Source organism: Neophocaena asiaeorientalis, unplaced genomic scaffold, assembly GCF_003031525.2.
Source record: "Neophocaena asiaeorientalis asiaeorientalis breed wild unplaced genomic scaffold, Neophocaena_asiaeorientalis_V1.1 scaffold198, whole genome shotgun sequence".
NCBI lineage: Eukaryota > Metazoa > Chordata > Mammalia > Artiodactyla > Phocoenidae > Neophocaena > Neophocaena asiaeorientalis.
In genome coordinates this window covers 2642739-2667788 of record NW_020175221.1, presented here as the reverse complement: position 1 = coordinate 2667788, position 25050 = coordinate 2642739, and the positions used below count along the sequence as shown (strand labels likewise).

Genomic DNA, 25050 nt, shown 5'->3' with positions numbered 1-25050 from the left:
ATTTATTTTTTTTTTTTTTTTTTTTTTTTTTTGCGGTATGCGGGCCTCTCACTGTCGCGGCCTCTCCCGTTGTGGAGCACAGGCTCCGGCCATGGCTCACGGGCCCAGCTGCTCCGCGGCATGTGGGATCTTCCCGGACCGGGGCACGAACCTGTGTCCCCTGCATTGGCAGGCGGACTCTCAACCACTGCGCCACCAGGGAAGCCCGACAACTGTACATCTTAAATACATGACCCAAATTTAAATACCTTCATGGAGCCTACCTGCTTGCTAAGTGCCGCGACCTTCAATCATATGGCACCAATCATACACTTCCCTGTAACATAATCTCCTCTGCCAGCCTGCAAGCTCCAGGAGGTCCCAACTATGTGGGAGGCATCTTTGTATTTTGTATCACTCTAATGTCTAGCACAGGGCTCCGAACATAACAAGTGTACAACAAATGTGTAAAATGATTTGGTTAAATGAATATTCATATTAAAAACCATCCATCCATGCAAACACATGCAGTTAGATTCCAAAATGAAAGACACACACATGTGCATGTGATACCACAAATTTATTAAAATACACACACCAAAAACCAAACCCAAACTTTGACAGTATCCACAGAGTTTTCCACAGTCGTTAAAAGTAGTTAACAGAGATAAAGGATAATTGAAGAAATGTAACGTCATAATCTTATAATTTATGTAACAATGTAGTCTGCTCAGTTAAGAATTCTACTCAGTTAAGACTGTAAAATGGCAATGTCCCACAGATATTTAAAATTTTACATTTGCATTTATTTGTAATATAGATATAGGTTCTAAAGGATTCATAGAGCTTTATGTCATAAGCCAGATTTTGCAGCTGGCCTTTTGGCCTTTTTATTTGTTAGGTAAGCAAACCCAAAGGCGAGAAGGTCCTGAAAAGTGGGATGAAACTCCAGCAGAAACTCTATGTGACCCACAGAGCTGTTTAATAAAACAATGCCCGTCCAATCCTACATCCAGTGATACCCATTCTAATCTGCTGCTGTTCGTACGGAGGTTACCTCTGCCAGCTGTGATTTCTTTTCATGTAACATTCTAGCTCTCCATTCCTATTCATATAATGTAGAATGTGATTCTGTCACATGTTGCTGTTAGTTCACAGGCACAGCAAACATTTTAAAGACTACACGGAGACAAGGAGGGGTTGTACAGAGCAGGGCAGAAAGTATGCAAGAGAAGAAACAAACTCTCCTGTTTTCTCTTCTTTTAGTTTTGCTTCCTTTTGGTCTTTACCCTACTGGGGTCTTTGGGAATTGTGTGTATGTGTAACAGCATCTACCGTACCTCCTCCTTTTAGCACTGGTTGGATTTGAAGAGAAAAACAGGAAAACACTTAAGGAACCCTGAGACTCTCACAGAGAAATAAATTAGAGCTGCTGTTTCTTTTAGCTTTGCTCTCCTGTTCTTTACTATTTATTAAAAAAAAATGAAATCTCCCCTTTTATCAACCCTCAGATTCTCATATTGTAAGCGAGTGAAGTCACTAAAGGCAAATAACCTTACTAATTTGCTGAGTGTGAAGAGAAAAGTCCATGGTACAGATTAATGGATTAGGAGGGAGACACCTAACTCTAGGAGTTTACAGTTGGTAAAAACTCAGGCTTTGTTGTACAATAAGTATCACTGTGTGTTACACAATTACTGGGGTACTAATTGCTTACAGTCATACAAGCATAAGCAATCCTTCAAAATCAAGTAAAATAGAACAAGAAAAAAAAACACTGTGGAAAAATTCAGAAATGTCCAAATATTGCTGTTTCTTGGGCAAAACTCTACTGATCAGTAATTGGGTTCTCCAACAAGAAAATATGACTGTTAGAAAGTAGCAATTTTAAAGAAATGAGAGCTATGCAAAATGAATTTCAGTCCCTCATTATATAGTTTATAAGTTTGAAAAAAAGAATTCCAGGCTGTTAATTAATTCATAATTCTGGAAAATATTTTTCCAAGCAGTGAATCTATAACAATAACTATTATACAGTCTCTCTCTTGCTCTCTCTCATTATGAGAGAGACCCTTATCACCAAATCTTCGCTTCACAAGCCACCCTTAACCCATCCCTGGGTGGTCTAAAATCATTTAGTGTGTGCCAGTGACATGAACATTTACACATCTAACCAATATATATTTAACCAAGATAATCCTTTAAACCGTGATATGAGAAAGTGACATTACAACACCACAGACAACTATTTTTTCCATTGATAAATTCACCTCTTTCCCGAAATATACAAAGTTCATTGCAAAATGGTGATAGCAAAGTGTTCCTTAAGCCATCAGAACAAATCACCTTGTTTTCAAAATAATAACTTAACCTTAGTTTCAAGTGCATCAACGTATTACCCTAAAGGATTGTCACTTTTAAACAGTTTACACAACAAAAGCGTTGTGAGGAAGTCTTACAAGCAAAACTGGTGCCGGCTACTCGAAAGATCCATTAAAAATTACCATTAGTGATTTTAAATGATAACTGATCAAAAATACACTTAACGTTCACCCTATTAGCTCTTCAGAATGCGAATTTAAGTTTAGAGTAAATACAGTGTCTTCTGAATATAGTCAACAAGCAACAAAGCCAGAGCCCACAGTCAAAGGTTTCCAGACCCGGCAGAAGGAATCTACTGTACGGCATGGATCTCTGTCCGTGCTCAAAATATCTAACGATATTTTTCATCTATACTGGACTTCTTTGAAGAGCACTCTACTGTTTCACATCCTTCTTTCAGTCTAACAAAATGTGTTAAATAAAACCTTTAGATTAGGTTTAAAAGCAGCTGAAAAACTGGCTGCTTTAGGCTCTAATTATCAGAAGACTGTTATCTGGGAGCTTTGGGCTCGCAAATATCAGAAACCCCAATAACTTATCATAAAAATACAAGCTCTTGGTTTTGAAAAATATACAAAATGCACTGCACATGGAAATATCTCTTGATTGTCAAGGAAGACAAGATATCAGTCTTATTCATAGATTTATGCTGTGCTTGAATTTCAGTGATCTTTGTTTTTGCAGATTCCATTTTTCACTGTTTTGGGTAGCCTCTGACCTTTGGTGTAAGCACGGTACCAAAAATGGAGAAAGAGCAGCAGAAAGATGCACCCGTAACTCAGAATGATGTACAGAAAGACTGGAAACTGGTACTTGCAATCCTCCATGAAAAAGAACTGGCCTATGTGTATAGTGACAATAACGAACTGGACCTAACAGACGGAAGAATGAAAAGTATTGTTTAGCTACGAAGAGTCACAATGGAGCAATTATTTAATGCATTCTTTGTCTGCTTATGTTTAAACACTCTCCAACCACATCCAGGCTACTGTTGGACAGGGAATTTTATCTTTCAATCTAGCCTCTATGGGAATGACAGTGGGTGGAACAATGTCAAAATGCAGATGGGAATTTGGAACTACTATTCAGTCCTGCCAAAGTGCACAGCTCCAGGGGGAGCTATGTAAATGTCCCTGGAGCAGGGCAGTGCAGCAGCCCTTTCACACTCAGAGAACCATCAGTCTCTGGCTTGAGTCCTTGACCGATGAAATGCATACAGGACCACTACCTTATGGCCTAATTTTCTAGGGCAGTTTGATTTCAAACATTCTGTCCTGTTGGTAGACTGGATATTTCCGTTGGTGGGGAGGGGAACAAAAACATTCTAATTAGAGCCCCGCTTATTTTGTAGGAGTCAAAGCATCGCTAAGTCCTCATATCTGCCACCGGTCCTCCACCGTCATAGATAAAAAATACATCCTATCTGCCAACTGCAGCAGAGAATCTGCAAGGAGTGAGAGAGCATTGGTGACCCTCCTAGCGATGCCCAAGGGCTCTGTGTTCTAGAACGTTCTACACAGTCTTAAAAGGGACATGTTTTGGGCTAACATCCAGATTTTTTGGATATATTTTTTCTCATGATTAAAAGGCAACATGCGTTCTGTGGAAATTTTGGAAAATAAAAATCTATACATAAAAATAAATAATGATTACCCACAATCTATCCTGTTATAACCATAGTTAAGATTTTCACATTGTTCCTGTTATAATCATCAGCTTTCCTTGCATTATCTTTTTTTTTTTTTTTTTTCGGTACGTGGGCCTCTCACTGTTGTGGCCTCTCCCGTTGCGGAGCACAGGCTCTGGATGCACAGGCTCAGCAGCCATGGCTCACGGGCCCAGCCACTCCGCGGCATGTGGGATCTTCCCGGACTGGGGCACGAACCCATGTCCCCTGCATCGGCAGGCGGGCTCTCAACCACTGCGCCACCAGGGAAGCCCTCCTTGCATTATCTTAAGGAACTTTTAGAACATTCTTGTGCAGTAGATACAATTATTCCTCTCATTTTGCAGACGAGAAAATGAAACCTTAGAAAGTGTTAAGCAGCATCCTCAACATTCTATGCAGGTGTGTTTGTGTAAATATTATCAACATATTTGAAAAAATAATGAACAACATGTATTCTTTTTGCTATATAAGTATTTTTCCACATTATTAAAAAGTTTCTACAACATTTAAGAGTATGTTAAGTGAAAGAAAAGCCTGATACAAAATTCTATATGCAGTATAGATGTTCTAATTTCTCTGCAATGAGGACATATTACTTTACAATCATAAAAAATGCTTAAAAAGAAAGGACTTGTGAATAATTTTCATGACTTTGTAATATTCCCAAGCAGGAATTAAAATAATTTACTTCTTCATTTCCTTATGGTTGGTTATTTAGGGTGTTGTCACTTTTGTCAATATGTATATTACACCACCATTCTACACCTTTAATTCCCACAGTACTTTTACTAGTTGGAGGAAAAATAGACTTATAAATGTTAGGACTAGATAGGCAGGCACACAGGAAGGCTCATAATCCTCTCAAAGTTACATTCCCTCAAGGTCATTTAGACCTAGAATATGGAATGTCTAACTTCTAATTTAATATTATGTATAATGAGGTTCACATAATTTTGAACATAAATATTTTTATTTTATATAAATGCATAAAATAGTATAAAGATACACACGCTAGTTTAGTTGTCTGAGCCTCTTGACTACCAAATAGGCTTTGCTTTCAATAAAGTTCCTGACAAAAGTTCACATAACAAAGAAAGGACAATGAGGGGATGCCGTAAGAGGCCAGACAATTTATATCCCTGTGTTTTGTAAACTTTGCTCTTTAGTTAGTATCCTCATTTACAAGGAAGACAAGGGACTCCAGTTTAGTTTAGTATCTGGTTTTAAAGAAAATTAATTACTCACAAGCTGTAATGATGTCAAATACTTTTTCCACCACAAATACTTCTGGTAGGCTGGTCCCAATGCACACAGTCCATAGTAGGAATACATGACTACATGTACAGCTGTATTTAGAAAGGCATGGAATGTTCCCAAACCACCTGGAAAAAAGTATTGTAAAATAGGGGCACTGTTCCTTAAAATGAGACATATTTTTCTCTGAACGGAAATTTTAATATAATTATTTCTTTAATTTTAGTAGGAAGAAAAATATATATGAAATATCACTATTGTTAAATAGCTATAAAATTGGAGGGAGCTGGATAATACATCCAGTTAGTAAAACTAAAATACAAATCTTGTAGAATAAATTAGCATGACTTTATTCTGTGATATCTTAACCTGAAAATAGTCTTATGATTTGGGTTTACTTTAACAAACTAAGTTGACTTCCTTTTAAATATAATATATTGCTAAGTAATAGTAATCAAATTCATTTTTAGTGAGAATTAACATATATAAAGCACACAAAGTACACCAATCTTAAGTGTACAACTTGATTTTTTTTTTAACTTGACGACTTTTTACACATGTATACACCTATGTTACCACCACCAAATTCAAGATATAGAACATTGCTGATGCCACATAAAGTTCCCATGTGCCCCTTCCAAGAACATACTCCTCCCAATGTAACTGTTATTCTGACTTCCATCATCAACTATTAGTTTTGCCTGTTACAAAACTTCATATAAATAGAATTACACAGGATGTATTCTTTGTGGCTACCTTCTTTCAATCAACATACTGTTTTTAAGATTCAACCATGTGATTGCCTTTTTATTGCTGTGTAGTATTACGTGATATAAATGCATCACAATGTATCTATCCTCCCATTAAAAGACATTTGGGTTGTCTTCAATTTGGGTTATTATGAATAAAGCCACTAAGAATATTATTTTACATAACATTGTGTGGAATCAAATTAACTTTTTCCATTCTCCATAGTTTTCCATAAATACTTTTAGTGCCACAATTTTTTTTTTTTTTGGCCGCACTGCATGTCATGTGGAACTTCCCTGACCAAGGATCAAACCTGTTCCGCTGCAGTATGCAGTGGAAACATGGAGTCTTAACCACTGAACCACCAGGGAAGTCCAAGTGCCACAAAATTTTGGCAGTAAAACCACTGGCTTTCATTACCAAGCTGTCCTAAGTTTGCTTTAATCAATCATTGTTTTTCCAAAATAAACATTTATTAATTGTTAAATCATCTTTCCTTACTGCTTCTATTTGACTATTATCAATTGTGCCTTCCTATCCTGGTTTTCCTCTTCTAATCTCACCACATCTCCCACTGATCACTTTCAATTTAGAATAGAAGAAAAGGACCCTGGGGGGAATATAAGCAAAAATTGTTACAATTGTCTTTAGCTGGATCAGTAGTACAGTGGAAGGGGTAACAGAGTGTTCAGTTGATGGTAGGGAAAAAAACCAAAACTCTTCCCTAGTGTCTCTTTCCTAAGATGCACAATCTTGAAGAATCTTCATTCTTTATGCACAGCCTGAATCAGCTTAGTAATACTGACCTAGAATTTAAATTTTTCTCCAAAATATGCTATTTTATTTATTCTAATATTCTTTGATTTCAGAAATTAAGCAAAACCTCACAGATTTGCCTATGTTAGAGGAAGGGCTGAATCCATGAACACTATGAGTTATAGAAAGTTTAAAGCAAAATACAAATTTATTACTTCAACCACAATCTTCTAAGGAGAAATGTCATAAAAATTGTTTCATGGAAGAAATAATTATTTTTTTAAAAAATCATTCATAATTGCAGCAATGCTAGATTCTTCTAAATACTTCTAAATACTTCTAAATACTACCACTGCCAAAGTACACCCTTAAAATACCTGTTTTAAATAATTACTTTTAAGTAGTTTAAATATTCCCCTAAAGTCTCTTTTATGCTATACTGTGCTTCATAAACTTTCCTAAGTAAATCAAATTTCAGCTAATCCTGTAATTATCACAAATTTCAAGTCAGAAGAAACTGAATTAATGAAGCTTATTAACAACCTCCCAGCTTTTATTATTTACATTTGGATTAGTCTTATTTCCCAAAAGAAACTTGAATCAATAAATTAGTATGGTATGAAAACACCTTTTCTAGGCTAATTTAAAAATAGAATAGATTAGGAGTCAAGCTGCTTAACATGGGGACAAGCCAAATACCTCTCAAGTCCATTTGTCTCACAATTACATATACACAGGAAATCTATTTCATGCTTGATAATGAACTACATTCGACTGAGCCTTTCTCACCAAGACACCTCTCCCAGTTTTTGGTAGAAGAGTTCTATTTTCCACTCAGAAACTTTCACCATTTAAATGTCCTAAAATGAGGCTTCTACGGACAGGAATTTAACAAAGCACTAGTGTAGCTAAGAGTGTTCAGTAAGGGTTACTGATCAAAATAAGCTATCAAATCAAATTAACTTGCTTATTTTCTCTAGTAATGATTATTTTCTGATAAGTTATTTTAATGTTTGTTCACAGAACAATCACATTTTAATTAGTAATGCTTTTCATATCTTCTTTGGAAGGCTTTTCTAATAAAGTATTTTCTAAGCTTGTTTTCTTCTTCATAATAGTTCTGAAAAGCAAACATCTCAGGATGAATTATAATTAGTACCATCACATTTTACTCCTTTGGTTTGGAAAAAAAATAAAGGAACCACCTGGGTAATTATCACAACTCTCCATATCTCTGGGAAGGAGTATATACATAATTAATATAAAAACCTGCCTCAGAAATATTTTCATCACGTTCAAAAGAAAAGGTGGATTGCTATTATCCCAGGGAGGAGTACAACAGGCCAACAGGAAATTAAATACTAGATAGATATCAGCTGTGCTCAAGTTTTTGAAAGGACAGTTTAAACTGGACAGTTTTATTCTAGGAATGAAAGCCAATGCCACACCACACTTCTGGGAATACCTCAGCTCTTGTTGCTGTGCTTGTCACTGAATAGATACCAGGTGTGCTGTACAAGGGTTTACTAGGTTCCACACATGAGACTGAGCAGAAGTGCCAACTCATGGAACATATGAGAGAGAAGAAAACATTATTTTCTACCACTTACATTTTGTAAAGCCGACGGGGAATTGAGGTGTGGACAATGAATCCACTATGAAGTGCTTAATGTACATGGTAACATTGAAAAATTGAGGAATATTATACGTTTAAATGTTCATTATTGAAAGCATTGCTTGTTTTTTAAATGGAAACCAGACTATCAATGGACTCAAAGAGAGAAACTAGAAAAATGCTCAACTCTATTCTTCAAATAAAATTTATTTTTTCCCATTATAGAACCAACAGATATTCAAACTAGAAAAATTAGAAAATGCAGAGATGGATAAAGAAGGAGAGGGAGACCACTTTTGTGTCGATTTCTCTAAATCACTGTTTTTGGGGTATTGTCTTCCTATACATTTTTAATCTATATTTATTTTTCAGTGTTGTAATAGAATAATCTGGTCTCAGGGAAGAAATCTGAATAAGTAAGTTCTAAGGGTGTGAAAATACCTTGTCTAGCATACTTTAAAAACAGAATAGTAAGAATAGCCATCTATTTCTGATAATTTAGGAGCCAAGCTTCTTAACAAAAGTTTGAGCTAAATGTCTTTCAATATCATTTGCATTTCACAATTATAAACACAAGACATCATAACCATTCTATTACTGGATGTTTAGGTATTTTCTAATTTTCACCAAAAAAAATAGTGTTAAGAAATACCACTGTAGAAAGAACTGAGAGGCACAATATACACGTGAGAGAAAATAAAAACACAGAAAGCAAAGAAAAATAATGGAGATTAAATAATATAACTACCTTCAATTTGTAAAATGGACACAGATGAGACTATCTTGTTATAATGTGAGTTAAATTTTTAAATTAACACATATACATTATAAGAAAAACAACTACATTTCCTTTAAAAAAAATCCTCAACAGATAAATGCCAATTTTGGGCAAGGATCTACTTTACATGCTGGAAAATCTGATGCCCTTAGGCCAAGGTAGGGACAGCCCTTCCAGCTCCCCTAGGTTCTGCCATCTTCTTCTAGCCACTAGCTTATCCATGTCCCCTCATGCTCTGAGACATGCAGAATTTTTCCCCATGCCTAGAGAGTCTAAAACTCAAACAAGAGTTCCTCAATTGTGATTTCTCTTTCCTTTCAGTCTTACCAAGTCAGAAAACCCAATAGAGGTGAGCTCTTCACAGAAATGTTAAAGCTTTGTCTAGTATGGGCTGCAGGCTGACATGAAGACTTCTTAAATTGAAAAAACTAGCATACATAAATCCCCCAAACAACTTTTGCTAGTAAGACTATATCCTTCAGGATATCACTTATTTAAAAATTTATGATAGGTAAAATTACTTACCTTTCTGTTTTCTCATATTCTAGATGTTCAGAAGCATAAAATCAAAACCAACTAAAGAACCTGTTTGCCAAGCTTTTGAGTTAAATTATTTTTGACCTAAAAACAATATCAAAACATCCTTTACTATGGTAGGATGTTTAGGGAAGGTGGGAAACTGCAATTCGACACATCTTTACAGAGTTATTAGGGATTGGGATGTGTATCAGTTTTTGGAAATTTGAAAGCAAAGAAGACATGGAACTTGAGATAAACATTCTAACTTCCTAGAAACACAAGGAATAAGTTATCTAACTATATTCCTATAAAGCCAAGGATTTTGCCATTTTATTTGTTTGTTAATTATTTATTTAAAAATAGTTATAGAACTATATAGGACAAGAATAAAATCCAAACAAAACAACTAAAGGATATGTGTAGAAGACTATACCTAAAGGTCTTACATATTAAAGAGTATTGGGGGGTGGAGGGGAGATCTAGTTAGGAGTCCTATGTTTATGTTTCAGATAATGAAAGTCAGAAGTTTGATCAAAGTGATTCTTTGATGTTTTGAGATTCTTTAAAATCACATTTAAGGACAGAATTTATGCTTATAGCATACAGAAACGTAATCAATTGTAACACATGATCCCAACTCTCCCTTGGCTACCTGCGGCAAATTTGACTCCAAACCACCAGGTCCATGGCATGATGGTATGATGGAAGACATGCAGGAAAGTCACTTGACTATTTTTCTTACGCAGAACAAAAAAGATCTGAAATAATTTAAAGAAAATCAAGTTCATATAAAATCATGCAATAATTTATCTAGTGTTACAAAACTATTGGCAAAGTGCAAATTATTCCACGTTGTAATGTGCTTTGAAAGAGTTGCCTTACAGAATGCCTGTAGAAGCAGCTGATTCTCCAAGAGGCAGCTCAAAAGCTAATAAGTATGAGAGAACTTGGGTACGATGCCTAGTCATGCAAGAATCAATAAAAAGGTGAAAAGATATTGAATGAAGATTTAAAAATCAAAGATATAAAGTGAAGAATATGACCAAAAATTACTGAAAAAATGTTACTGGTTTAAAAAAAAAACCCACGTGGATTTTGAAATATATGGGGAAGCAGAGACTCTTAAGTCCTAGGACTGAATTTCTACACTGCTCCCTAACTAACACATCCTACCAAGTTAGATAAGGGATTAAGCAAACTAAAAGAGGACTTGTAGCAAATCTGAAGTTAGCAAATTATTATTAAAGAAAGAGGAAGAGGGAAATACTTGAAGAGTTAATTGGGGAAGTAGGGTGGAAAAGAAAGCAAAGCAGCTTAGGAAAAATGAGAAGGGCAACAGAGGCACCATCCAGATTGAATGTATCCAGTGGTTTACAGAAACGACAAACAAAGAGGTAGAAGAGGAAGGCTTTGTGGAGGGGGGGGGGTTCAAAAACATATTCAAAAGCAGAATTAAATGTTCAAAAATATTCAAAATGCAGAAGACCAGTGATGAGTTAGACTTCTAAGTACAGGACTAAACAGAGTAGCAGAAACAAAAGCGTTCCTAAGAGTAGTTGAGAAATGTGGTTCAGGGAAGAACACAGAGCAGCAAGTTTCATTATGGAAGCTGAAACTGAGAACATGCAAAGCAGGAAAGATGAAGTCAAAATGCTTTTGCTTATGCACGTGGAGGAAGGCAACACGGTGCAACAGAAAAAGCCATAAACCAGCAATCTGGGGTCCTAGGTCCTAGTCAGTAGTGGTGTTCCTCTGGACAAGTCTTGTAACTTTCTGGCTTCCATTTCTCTTCAGATTTAGTGCTCCAGGCTAGGTCAGTGGTTCTCAACCCTGTCTGCATATTACAGTGACCAGGAAGGTCCAGACCATCTGATACCAAATCTCTGGGGGCAGGGCCCAGGTTTTTGTTTTCTAACGCAGTTAGGTCTCCAGCACCACAGCGGTTGAGAACCACTGGACTACAGCAGGGGTTCTTGAAGTGTGGACCCTGGACCAACAGCAATAACGGCACTTGAGAACTTGAGAGAAATGCCAGTTCTTGAGCCCCATCGAACACGTACTGAATCAGAAATTCTGCGGGTGGGATCCAAGCACACGTGTTTTTAATGAGTCCTCCAGGTGATTCTAATGCATGCTAATGTTTGAGAACCACTGGATTCTACACTCACTAAATTCTCCTTTCTAATTCTAACATTACGTATAGCCAGCTGAGAAGGTAAAGCATACTGAAATTTGCTACCAGAAGTGTAGTGGTATATATTCTGAAGAGAGAAAACACGTGTCAGTCTTAGGCCCCGAACTGATTCCAGATAAATGAGATCCACATGCCACAAAAACAAAATAAATAGCCAGCTCTCCTTTGTTTCTGGAAATAAAGGCGCATGGCTTTCTCCTCTCATCATGGATCCTAATCCATGGTACTTGCTTCTCCCAGGCCTAGCCACTCAAAGTCAGAGTTGATACTCAGGAAGGGAGAAGACCAGTAAACATGGACTTCAGAAAGGCAGATGGAAATAGTTTTGATGTTACCAAAATTACTGATATTCCAGGGATAAGCTAACATTCTAGTATAAGTTTATGAATTTTGAAGCATTTATCTTCTTAAAGGAGTATGGATGACACAGTGCTTTGTTATAAAGAACCAAAGGCAACATATTCTCTGCTCTTTGCTTCTTGAACTTACTTCACAAAACAGCTGTCATCCATCTATATAGAGACATAGCTTTGTAGTATATGTGTTAGTTACATTCTTATCTTAACCAGGTGGTTGATATAGAAGAAAATCTTTTGGCATTTGCAAAAGACTGAAAAATAAGTTTATCCTATTCTCTAAAATAACTGATAATAAAAAGTAAAAGATAATATGAGGTCTGCCTGAGGAACAGAGATAACCAAAGTTATAAGACAACTGTACACTCACAGTTTATTGTTCTCATTGAAACATCAAACATTTACCAAATGTGGTGATTATATACTCACAGTATCTAAGAGCTCAATAAATTTGGAGAAGTAATAAAGCCAGCAGGTGCGTGCCATCTGCAGAAACACACATAGATATGAATTTATTTATTTATTTTTACATGGAAGAAAATTTTATTTTTTCTAATTTTGGCAAAATTCACATTACATAAAATTTACGATCTTAACCATTTTAGAGTGTACAGTTTGGTAGCATTAAGTACATTCACATTCTTGTGCAACCATCACCACCGTCTATCCACAGAATTCTTTTCCTCTTATAGGACTGAGACTCTGTATCCATTAAACAGTAAGTCCCCATTGGTGAATCCAGCCCCTGACAACTACCATTTTACTTCCTATTTCTGAATCTGATTACTCTGTGTACCTCGTATAACAGAATCATACAGTATTTGTTTGCCCCTTTGTACCTAGATTATTTCACTTAGCATAATGTCCTCAAGGCTCAACCACATTGTAGCAGTTGTCAGAATTTCCTTCCTTGTTAAGGCTGAAAAATATTCCATTGTATGTATATACCACTATTTGTTTATCCATTCATCCGCTGATGGACACGTGGGTTGCTTCCATCTTTTGGCTAATGTGAAGAATGCTATGAACACTGGCGTACAAATATCTCTTTGAATCCCAGCTTTCAATTCTTCTAGGTATATACCCAGAAGTAGAATTGTTGGATCATATGGTAATTCTGTTTTTTGAAGAACCAGACATAAATTTACTTTTAAATCCAAGAAATTCACAAAGAAAAGCACCAGTTTTCATTTTACAGAAAATTACACACCTGAATTTCTTTGATTTTTTTTTCTTGTAATTTTTAGCTTTTTCTCTCAACACATATATTCTGATAATTGAGTCACTTACTAATTCTGATTTCACATTCAGTGTTTACAAATAGAGTCCAAAAAGTTTTAACGTTGATTTTGTGTTACAAGTTTTTCCAAAAAGAAACTTACCCTCAATGCTGTAGGCGAGTGTGAATAGTCAACAATTTCACATCGAAAGGAATAACCTGTACCCCAGCCAGACATCACAAACTGCAAGAGAGCACATGCATATTAAAGAAGGAAATATTTGCTCAATGGCTACAATGAAGGTAGTTTTGAGTATGTCTCTTCATTACATTCTCAGCTGAGTCAGCAGTCAGTCCATTAGGAAAGGCGGGCTAGAACAATTACAAACCAGGAATTCGCTTGATATCAAAGCATCAAGAGTTTTCAAACCGATTCACTTTGTTATAAAGCAGAAACTAACACACCATTGTAAAGCAATTATACTCCAATAAAGATGTTAAAAAAAGAGTTTTCAAAATTTTAAAGTCACATTTATATAAACTATGTACTAACTAAAATACCTATTTCTTGGAATGATTATTCTAATATAGTGGAGAACAAAATACTAAGAATGTTTTGTTTGAACAGCAAATACTGGTAAGTGCTTGACCTTATGTACATCTCTATGTGCTTGTGCACATGTCTGTGTACTCTCAAAGGGGTGACTAAGTCTGAAATCACTCTTTTCTGATAACTTCTAGCCTTTGCAATTAGTCAACAAATAAATGAGCAAAGCAGCTTTCTCAATGTACTCATCCGATGGCTGCATCAACTGGGTTTTTCCTATCTCGGCTAGTGGATGTAACGTGAAGCGATAGTCCATAGCTTTTAAATCAAGATTGACCAAATACAAGACTCGCGTATTAATTTTGCTTTGGATTCACATGACAAGTAAGAGATGAAAATACTAACAAGAAAGTGCAGTCTGGCAAGCCTTAATTCCAACACACCCACGAAGTGACCTTAGGCTAGTGGTGAGAAGAAAAAGCCTATTGTTGATAAATCTGGACCTTAACTCAAAGATTACATTGACGTTCTTTCAGTTTGACGGTGGGAAGGTCTCCTTTTAAAACAGTGCCTGAAAATGAAAAACTAAGGGTTCTAATTTAAAATTAACATTTATATTAAATGGCTGGCTTAATTTAGTGTTCTGACAATATGACCAGTTCTTCTCTGGAGTCCTATTCTCCTGAATGCCAACATCTTCCCTAGGATGTCTTCTTTCTCAGCATAAGGATTATATCATTTTCTATTACATTACAAGTTTGCACTTTTAATTACTGTTAAAGCTGAAATGACAACTTTACAGTAAATTAACTTCTAAAGGCAAAAGTTTATGAGGCATAATCAGAATGACATTTTAATGGTAAAAAGAAAAGAAATGAAGGAGAAAGAAAAACTACTTACACTGTGGTATTTAAAAACACTATCCTTTTTGATTGAGACTAGCTCCTAGCTTGATTTGTAATATAAATTAATCACACTATTAACTTGGTAAATTATGAAATCTTGAGAATTAAGATTCAGAAAAGTATAAGACATATATCATGGGTGAGAAAAGTATCTTACAAAAACACGTCAATGAATTTTCTCAAAGGAACAAGGGAATGTGGTACAGAACTAGTTAAATCTGTTTTACAAAATCCTGATCTGTCAGTGAGCATCTTCCTATTCTTTTGCACTTAGACTCACTTCTGACTGATGCAAGTAACACTCTAAGTCCATCCACTCAGATGGGGATGACTGATTCCCCATGCTACCCTATGCCAAACAAGTGCTGCACCAAATAGGAGAAGCTGTGGGATGTAGCCTTCTTCAGGGTCTTCACTGGTCTCTCTTTATTTCTTGACTGGGGCCAAGTAACTAGCACACTCAAACCATCACTATAAAATGAGGCATGTGGGTTCCTTTAGTCTGATGTACTTCCTCTCACCTTACTCATATTTGCCCTAACATCCCTAGTAGAGGGGTTCACTCTGTAGAGCAAATGTAATTGTGCCCCACCCAATAAACCATGCATTTGAATGTGTCCTGGAGGTGATGTGCTGCTCAGCTGTCAAAAGTCTTTGTTTAAATAGAAAGTAGAACTTAATGCTTTCCTGATATTAAGTTTAAGAACATTCCAAAAGCCTGCAGAGCTTTTGACATATATGTCTATATTTTAGGCTTTCACAAAGGAAGAGTAATAATTTATATTTGGCAGGTAAAAATCCCCAAAACTGCATATAAGTTACTCTAGTATTACTGGTTAATGGGAGATAGAAACTCTCAGATTCAGATATTCTCAAACCTTTTATGTTGTAATTGCTAAAACAGAAACCAAAACTTACTGGTTATAACTGGATTCCTTGCAGAGAAATATATTTGGGGACATCACATTCAATGGTACAACCAGACACAGAGCATAAAGGGATCTGAGAGACAAGGTCAATCCTGACTCTATAAAATGAGAGAAGTGAGGCCCAGAGTATTTAAATGACTAGTTCAAAATCAGGTAGCTAGTTAGTAGTGCAACTGGGACAAGCTAGTCCCTAGTCTCCTGGCTTCCAGGTCTGTTCTTAGCACTGTCCTATAGTAGGCAATATCCTATCTCTGATAACTTGCCCAAAGCATGTATTTTTTCTGCTCCCTAGCTCTATTCTATTACTCCTTCCCTTTCAGTTGCTTATGCTCCAGAAAGGAGAGTAAGGTGACCTGTGAGTTAATTTTGGAAATAAAGTAGAAGGCAGCAAAGGAAGTCCAGACTTCAGGAAGGCCGTGAGAAATGAGGCCAGAGCAGATTTAAGGTGATCTGATCAGGCGGATCCGTGGCAGGAATCAGGTTGGAAGGATGCATGTGCAGAGGCCATGGTGTCTAGAGAGGCTGGAGAGGTCATGCGAGGCCCTCCTGGGACCCAGCTGTGAGGAAGCATAGGCTATGCTGCAGAGGAAGTAAGTAAGGAGAATAGGATGAGGAAGCCAACCAGCATTGGAAGAGAAGCAAGAAATCCCAGAAAAGCAGGTAAGGGAGGATGGCTGAGACTTGTAATCAGCAGAGGGGAGAGAGAGCATACATAAGTCTGCTTTTGGGTCCTAGAAGTTCTCCACCTCTCTTATTGACAGTTAAGGGACAGCTTCCCTCACCTACTGCTTTGTATGAGTCTAAGTTCGCTGTCCCCAACAAAGCCCAGCTAAATCAAACCAAACAGTCTGCCACCTAACAGGTCATCAGGGCATGCAGAACCCAGAGCTGCTACCATGATGATGTCAACTCATTAGAGTCAGGATGAGCTCTGATGTCAGACCGACCTGGATTCAAATATCAGTCCTCCACTTACCACCTACAGTACTTTGAGTAAGTTATCTAATTTCTCCAACTCTGAGTTTCCTTAAAATTTAACATTTATGGACTCATTCAATCATCTTTTTGGCTAACTGCGTGCAAGTCCCTGGACTTAATTTTTCTCACCACTTGTGAGGCAGACTATACTGAGATCCTCTAAGGAGTTCAATATCTGGTCTATATGTAACAATTTTTTGACAAACATCTACTCTAGTGAGCTAAGTTTCTGAAATTTCTTAAATCTTGGAGAGTTACCCTTACAGTCATAACAAGAAACATCATGACAGACAAACATAAAGACTCAGGCAAAATTCTCCCGTTAGGAATACTGAAGACACTTGCCTCATAACACATATACACAGAAAAGAGTACTATGAAAAAATTGTACGTTATCATCGCTTTCTTGAGTTCAAAGGGCTTTCGATTCTCCATGAGCTTTGGTCCCAGGGATGTGACAAAATAGACATAGAGTCCCAGGATGACAGTTTGTGGCAGAGGCGAGGACATGAGGAGCCAGTCTTCAACTCTTGGATCTAAGAGAAAAACAAGGTGTAAGTGCACATCCATTTAGCCAAGAGATAACTGACAGTAACCAGCATTTAAGTGAGCACCTAGATCTTAATGCTGACGGTGGACTATTTGGTCAGTGATCACTGCTATTTTTAGGATGTGCCAAGGGAAATCACCAGGGATTGTGATGGAGCTCGAAACAGTGAGGCTCAAAGGGCAAAAGGAGGTAGTGGTTACCAGAACCCAGGAGAGAGCCATATGGAGGAGCCCCTATGGTGAGGAGCTGTGACCTTCAGTTGAGGGATTCAGCCAGCATGGCAATCCTGCAAATAAGGGGCCAGGGAAATCAATACCCCAGCCTCACCCTCCTCCCTCTCTCTCCAGTCACCGAACTGAACCAGAAACCAGAGGGCAGGGGAGCAAGCCCATGGATGTAGTTCATCCTGGTCATTCTACCAGGGGTACACAGTTGAATCTGAAGAACAGAAGATACCCAGCAAACTTTTTTGTTTGTTTTGTGTGTGTGTGTTTTTGCGATACGTGGGCCTCTCACTGTTGTGGCCTCTCCCGTTGCGGAGCACAGGCTCTGGACGGGCAGGCTCAGCGGCCGTGGCTCATGGGCCCAGCCGCTCCGCGGCATGTGGGAGCTTCCCGGACCGGGGCACGAACCCGTGTCCCCTGCATCGGCAGGCGGACTCTCAACCACTGCGCCACCAGGGAAGCCTCCAGCAAACTTTTATCATCTGTCTATAACCACCAGTAACATGTTAGAGTTTCTCCATCCAGACATGCTTTTATATATATAAATGTTTGGTTTTGCTTTTTCTTAACTTTCTTCTTTCCCCAAGGAAACTGGGGGAAAGTTTTCTGTATACTGTATCATACAATTGAAAGGGGATTTAGCATCATTTAAGTATCGAAAATGTGGGTTCTAGGTGTCCAAAATGTGGGCTAATCAATCTGATATTTTAAACAAAAACAAACAAAAAAGTACTAGCCTCACAACCATGTAAAAAAGAAATTCACGTGGCCCCTGCTAGTTCCAGGCCATGAGAATTAGATCAATTAAAACTTGCAACTCAAGATGAAATGTGAATAATTCTATAATCTTAAGTAGTTCGGGTATAATTTTACTAAACTGCCTCATGAAGCCAGAATATTGTAAAGGAAAATACGTATGGACAAGTTTCCAAATACATCTGACTCAAAATTGAGTCTTGACTAACCTTAGGTTGCTAAGTACCATCATTCTTGTTAATTGGGAAAAAGGGTGGGGGGAATACAGCCCTTGCCCACTGAAACTGCTAATGATGTGGCCAATTACCAAAAAAATGTTGCATATCCCTTCAAGTCTGACTTCCTACCCAATGCAAAAATTTCTTCAGTAGACTCCACACCTGATGACTCACTTGGCCTCAACTTTATTACTGGAAAGTTCACATTTGATACTCAGATATACCAGGGCATGGCTGTAGCTATTAAAGGTGATTTATTCTATACTCAGATGTGCTTCCCTCAAAAATACTGACAGATGCCCTATCTCGAAATAATACATAAGCCAAAAGTCAGCTCTAGGAGGGACCCCAAGATATTTAGGAATTTAATGTACGATAAAGAAAGCCTCATAAGCAAGCAGGAAGGGAGAGACGATTCAGTAAATAGGAAAACTGACTACTTGGGAGAAAAATGAGTTTGTGCCTTACCTTGTATGCTATCCAAGCATGTCCCAAACTATGCAATATAAGAAAGCTATTTAAAGTCTTTCCACAAAAAGTGGGGAAAGGCTACTAGAAATGCTAGGTTAAACAAACAAGTGCCTTTCTGCATGATTTCTTAGTGCTTCATGTTTGTTGTGAATTGCCAAGATGAGAATGGTGGTATGCAGCATTCCCCAAACTTACTTGGCCATGTAGCCCTGTTTTTTTGTAGAATACTATTTAACACCTTGTGGAACTAACATTCTGTGGAGCACCATTTAGGAAAGATAGCCCTTTGCCAAAATAAATTTATAAATGACGGACTTTTTCCATCAGTGGGTAATCCAAACCTTAAATATATGAACATCATAAACCATATTAATAGGTCAAGTTTTTACCTCCAATGAAATAAAGACTTAAAACCAATACTAAAAGAAGGCTTCTGGAAGAATGTTAACATTATCACCTTCAGATGGGGACAATATGGGTGATTTTTATTTTTTTCTTTTTCTTTATAAGGAATTTTAAATGTTTCTGTTATTAATGGACATCACGGGCATGATGGAAAACTAGTTTTTTGGGCTTTTGTTTTTGTCAGCAAAGGAATTCCTGAATCAGAAATATTTTATTGTACTCTTTCATTAGCTCAGTGGTGGCAGGGGAGGGGGGAAGGGGTGGTACGCGGGTATCAAATGACATCATATTTCTGTTCTTCTGCTGGTAGCAGTAGGAGAAACAAAAAGCCAGGAAACGCATGCTGGGCTGGCTCATTTTATTTAAAAATGATTTAAATAAATCATTTTTCCTGTAATTTAACATTTTAAGCACACACCTTTTTTTAAGAATCCTGAGTGTGACTTTCCAGTTCTACAGATTTTTTAAAAAATCTCATCTTTTAGGAAAAGCTAGCTAATTTAATTTCATATTATTTTCAAAGCAAATAACAGAACAAAACACCAAGCTTTTTCATCCTATTTCAGTCTGCGCTCTGATCCTGGCTCTCACATAACTGACTTGTCATGTGACCTGAGGCCACCGACTTAACTTCTCTGTGCTTAGTTTCGTCATCTGTGAATTGGGCATAAAACAGCAGGTAGCTCAGAGAGGATTTAGTGAGTTATTTTGAGTAAAGAGCCTGGCACAACCTCAAATTGCTCAGTAAGCACGGCTACTATTATTTCAGCAGATCTCAGTTTTGTCAGCACAGCAGAATCACCTCTGGAATATTTATAAACCAGATAGCAAAAAAAAAAAAAAAAGACTCGGCATGGGTCCCAGGCATCTGTATGTTGAGAAAAGCTGCCAAGGTGACCGTGATGAACCATCAACGTTATAAACCAGGGCTTCAGTGCTTCCTTCACCTACACTGAGGTCCTCAGTACTCCTCACTAGGTGCTCCGCAATAATCTTTTATGTGATTTCCCTGCCTCCTGACCCAATCTGCTATGTCTTGTCTCTATACAACTGCCAAATTCACTTTCTAGAAGTAAAGCTTTGCTCAGATTATTCCTCTGCTTAAATTAGCTCTCCCTGCTGAGCGAATAAAATTCAAAGTCCTAATATGTCCACGACTTTGATGACTGCTCACTGTTCCTGCCTTCTCTCTTGGCAACAGTGATACCTTTCTGAATAGGGAGCCCACTTCTGTGTGAGGCAGGAGGTTCCTGGTGATGAGACGTCTACAAGCCAGGTGTGGCTAGTGACTCCATAAGGAGGTTGTAGAGGGGGCTGCTCGACAATGTTTAAAGTTAATTCTGCCTCAGTCTGTGATCCCACAAATTACAAAAGGATCAGGGGTCAAGTGAATTCTGTTTTCCCTAGAGAGGGAGGGAGAGTTTCATGTACCTTGTATTTAGCATCGGAGTTGGGCTTAAGTGTTATGAGCAGAACCAAGATAAAGGCAGAGGATGGGAGGGCAGGCTGTCTGAGAGCCCATGACCCAGTGATTACCAAAGTTCTGACTTATTACTAGCCCGATAATGCTTTTCTAAGAGCGTTCTAAAGAGAGAGAGTACAGGAGAGTACAAGGGCCACATACATAGAATATTAATGAACTTTTCCACCAACTACTTTTAAGAGTGTGTTCACTTCTTAAGTAGCATGTACTAGCTCAAAGAGTATACCCTTTTAAAGGTATAAGCACCAATAAGATGAAGAAGCTGGAAGGAAAAGCAAACATGTACCTCTCATACTTTGTGAAGTACTAAAGGTTCAGAGTGGCAGCAAATCTTACTCAGACATTGTCTTCTTGCAAAAAAATCACAACTATGTCTGAAAAGTCATCATCATTATTATCCAAATGCAAGGAAAGTTGCTTTTCAAACATTAAAAATGTTATAGGGCTTCCCTGGTGGCGCAGTGGTTGAGAGTCCACCTGCCGATGCAGGAGACACGGGTTCGTGCCCCGGTCCAGGAAGATCCCACATGCCGCGGAGCGGCTGGGCCCGTGAGCCATGGCCACTGAGCCTGCGTGTCCGGAGCCTGTGCTCCGCAATGGGAGAGGCCACAACAGTGAGAGGCCTGTGTACCACACACACACAAACACAAAAATGTTATAGCATTGTTTCAAAGTTTGACATCTCATATCTAAGAATCACAATAAACCCTCTTATGGCTTAAGTATTAATTAAACTGTTTTTAAATTCTGTAGCTGTGGAATTTTCCACATGAAATAACTATGCATGACCCCCACTTCTCTAGCAATCAGAAAACCAATGAATATCATTAAGTTTTCCAAAGTCTACTCAGGATTAGGGCCAAAGCCAAGAATACGCTTGAAATTCTTGGCACTTGATCATGGGCTCAGACCTTCAGAGGGCAGGCAAAGTAAAACCGGACTAAGATGGCCAGAAATGATTCCTAATGGCTCTCAGAGATCGATACCACACTAAGCAGAAGGAAAAAACCTCTCCAGTTACACGCGATAGTGTTCTCATAAAGTTATAAATCTCAACACAAAGCATTTTAACCCTTCCGGATTTTGACAGGAAAAGAAAATGTGGAGAAACTTTTTAAAAAAATGATATGCTATATTAAAAGTGTTTGAAGATGGAAATGCTCTATCAGTCATCAACCACCACCACCGGTTGTGTAGGGATATTTCCCAAACAACAGAGCATTTTCATGCGTATTGTCTGGTAGCTGCTGGATACCATTCTCATCTGTTTTGCTAACAAAGAAACTGAAACCCACAGACAATAAATACTTTGTTCAAGATCACCTAGCTGGTTCACAGTAGTGTCAGAACTTAAATCTAGGTCTTCTCACTACACACCCCTACCCTTCCTCTTCTCTCAAGACTTTAAATTAGCTTAGCTTCAGATAGGTACCATCACCTGCCTCTTTCCCTCCTCCCCCCTGCACTGTTTGCAACACTGCTTCCAGGGTTCTCCTTGCCTCTCCCTAACCACCTCCACCCCTTTGTCGTTCCTTTTTCTGACCTAATATTACTGGGCTTTCCAATGTAAGTATTCCTAATAAAAAAATAGTGTTGACCCATGAATAAAAGTGGAAGTGGAATTCAGAAGTAGTTCATCTTAAAACATTTTATACTTCTAGCACTATATAGATACTCATCGTCTGAGTTAGGATATGGATTACCTGAATCTCTTGGGTTCCTGCAATTGGGATAGTTAATAGCAAGAGTTGGATAGTAAGGGATCTATTCTTCCAAACGGGTCTATTTTTAAAAATGTACCCAAATCTACTTGGTTTTCAAGGTTAAATCGTGAGAGTTCAGGTAGCAAGTTACACCTCTACTTTGAAAAGAAATTAAAATATTCATATTTTTTAAAATAAATAAATAAAAATAAAAACCATTAGAACAAAACAAAAAAATTAGTTTTTAAATTACTGAATTTATGAGAACTACTGTAAACCTTCAGAGAAAGATGACCTCTAAAGAAACCTACAATTCTCTGCACCACACATAAGTTGAAAAACTAAGAGAAAAAATGAGAAAATATAAAAATTCCCTTAACTCTCCATTCACCAGAGTGAAGCTTCTTTATTTATGGGATCTCTTTCAGGTCCTTGGCATTCTTCAGGGGCAAAACTGTTAGGACCTTTTTCAGTGAAATAAGATTAGTCTTCAGTAGTCTACTGAGAAAGACAGCAATCATGAAACAGTGTATCTTTCCTGAAATCAGTGTAAATTGGAATATAATTTCAATTATGGTAGGTATCAAGAGGTGACACTTTTCCTCCTGGATTTGGTGAACATGTGATTTCTAATTGATGGGTAAGAACTGATCTGAAGTGGTGATGGTGGTGAATACGTGGAAAGTAATTCAAATGTGAAAGGCCAGAATACTAATCCTAATCAGGAAACACAGGTTCTAATCTTTCCTGCTAACAACTGACCATGACGTTGGGAAGGTCACATCTCTGGGCCTCAGTTCCTCCAACTCTAACATGAGGAGGTAGCTTTCATGATACCTAAGTCCATCTCAGCTCTAAAATGTGCTGATTCCTGTCTATTTAAAAAAAAAAAAATTACCTTTGTTATATTATTAACACATTTCGTAGTAGTTATAAAAGCAACATACATTTGTGTGGTTTAAAAACATCTAGACAGGGCTTCCCTGGTGGCGCACTGGTTGAGAGTCCGCCTGCCGATGCAGGGGACGCGGGTTCGTGCCCCGGTCCGGGAAGATCCCACATGCCGTGGGAACGGCTGGGCCCGTGAGCCATGAGCCGCTGGGCCTGCGCGTCCGGGGCCTGTGCTCCGCAACGGGAGAGGCCACAGCAGTGGGAGGCCCGCATACCGCAAAAAAAAACAAAAAACATCTAGACAGACATAGATAAGGAAATAGAAATTACCCATAATCCTACCACACAGAGATAACTGCTAACCCTCACAAAAAAAATACATGTGGTATGTTATAAGCTGCTTTCATTTAATGTATTTTAAACTTCTTGCTATGGCATTAAATGTTCTTCAACAACATTGATTTTTACTTTTCTAATGGGCAAGGGGAGAATTACTCTGGTCCTTCTAGAATTACTCAGGGGTTACCCTAGGAAACGCTCCCCATCCTTTCTGATACGCCCCTGGGGGCTGCGGCCCTTCCCACTCAAGAGTCATCCTGGACAGAGCCATTGTTGGCAGTAACTGTTATTTCCCTTAGGAGCATTAGGGCAGAATCAAGCCTAAGAGCCCTGTGCCTCCAAAATCACTTCTAATGGCTACTGAGTTGGAATGTACCATCATTTAAAAACCAGTTCCCTTCCTTGGATATTAAAGCTATCTTCACTATTATAAACATCGTAATGAACATCATCTGTGTACCTCTATCTTTGTACATATCTTCAGTGAAATCTTTGACACTTCATTAACTAGTAATAAAAATCAATATGTGGGGTGTCAGTGAGGGAGTGTTAAGTTGCAAAGTCTCTCGTTCTGTTTCAATGAAATCCTATTAAATATGGGAATCTGACAGGAAAAAGAAGGATGAGCCATAGTTAAGAAATTTGGTTACTTACCAGCATCTTTGATCCAATTACCATAAAGACGCACGGTCCTCGATGTAAGATCACTGAAGGCCATTTTCCACAGGATTTACTCGCCCTTACAATGGGTTCTTCAGTAAAACAAAAAAGAGATGTGTTTATGATCTATGGATGCAAATAAAGCCGTTTCTACTAATACAATATTAAAAATGTTAAAAATTTAATAGGAATAACTGGCAAAACAACAAACTTACTGAGGGTAAATGCATTAGTGAACCACATTAAACCCTGATGCAGTTGCAAACATTTAAGACTTTTCATCATAAGGACAATGCTTAATTCACTCAAAAAGCTGATGTTCTATGTACGAGATGCAAAGGAGTAGGTGATTCTAAGAACTGTCGTAGGAGCATCTATCTCCCTTTACGGAAACAATATAGGTCAGGAATGGACTGTACCTCCCATGGCAATGTTGAAGTAAAAACCCAGAAGAAAGTCAAGATGACAAACTTTCAGAAAAGATACTCTGATCCAGACTTTTTTTTTTTTTTTTTTTTTT

General features: G+C 37.8%; 1 protein-coding gene across 5 annotated transcripts in view; it reads right to left on the bottom strand.

Moving 5' to 3' along the window:
- Window positions 1-540: 540 nt before the first annotated feature.
- ELOVL7 (ELOVL fatty acid elongase 7) overlaps window positions 541-25050 on the bottom strand; it is a 71553-nt gene continuing 47043 nt past the window's right edge. For 4 of the 5 annotated variants that reach the window (XM_024765396.1, XM_024765394.1, XM_024765395.1 and 1 more), the window contains 7 exons: window positions 24525-24622; window positions 17176-17366; window positions 13635-13715; window positions 12682-12738; window positions 10355-10460; window positions 5276-5412; window positions 541-3233 (listed from right to left, as the gene is read on the bottom strand). In XM_024765396.1, coding sequence (XP_024621164.1) covers window positions 3024-3233; window positions 5276-5412; window positions 10355-10460; window positions 12682-12738; window positions 13635-13715; window positions 17176-17366; window positions 24525-24588 — 846 coding nt within the window. In that variant the 5' untranslated portion in view covers window positions 24589-24622 and the 3' untranslated portion in view covers window positions 541-3023. Of the gene's footprint in view, window positions 3234-5275; window positions 5413-10354; window positions 10461-12681; window positions 12739-13634; window positions 13716-17175; window positions 17367-24524; window positions 24623-25050 lie in introns of those variants that run through there. The other variant, XM_024765398.1, reaches the window with a different exon arrangement.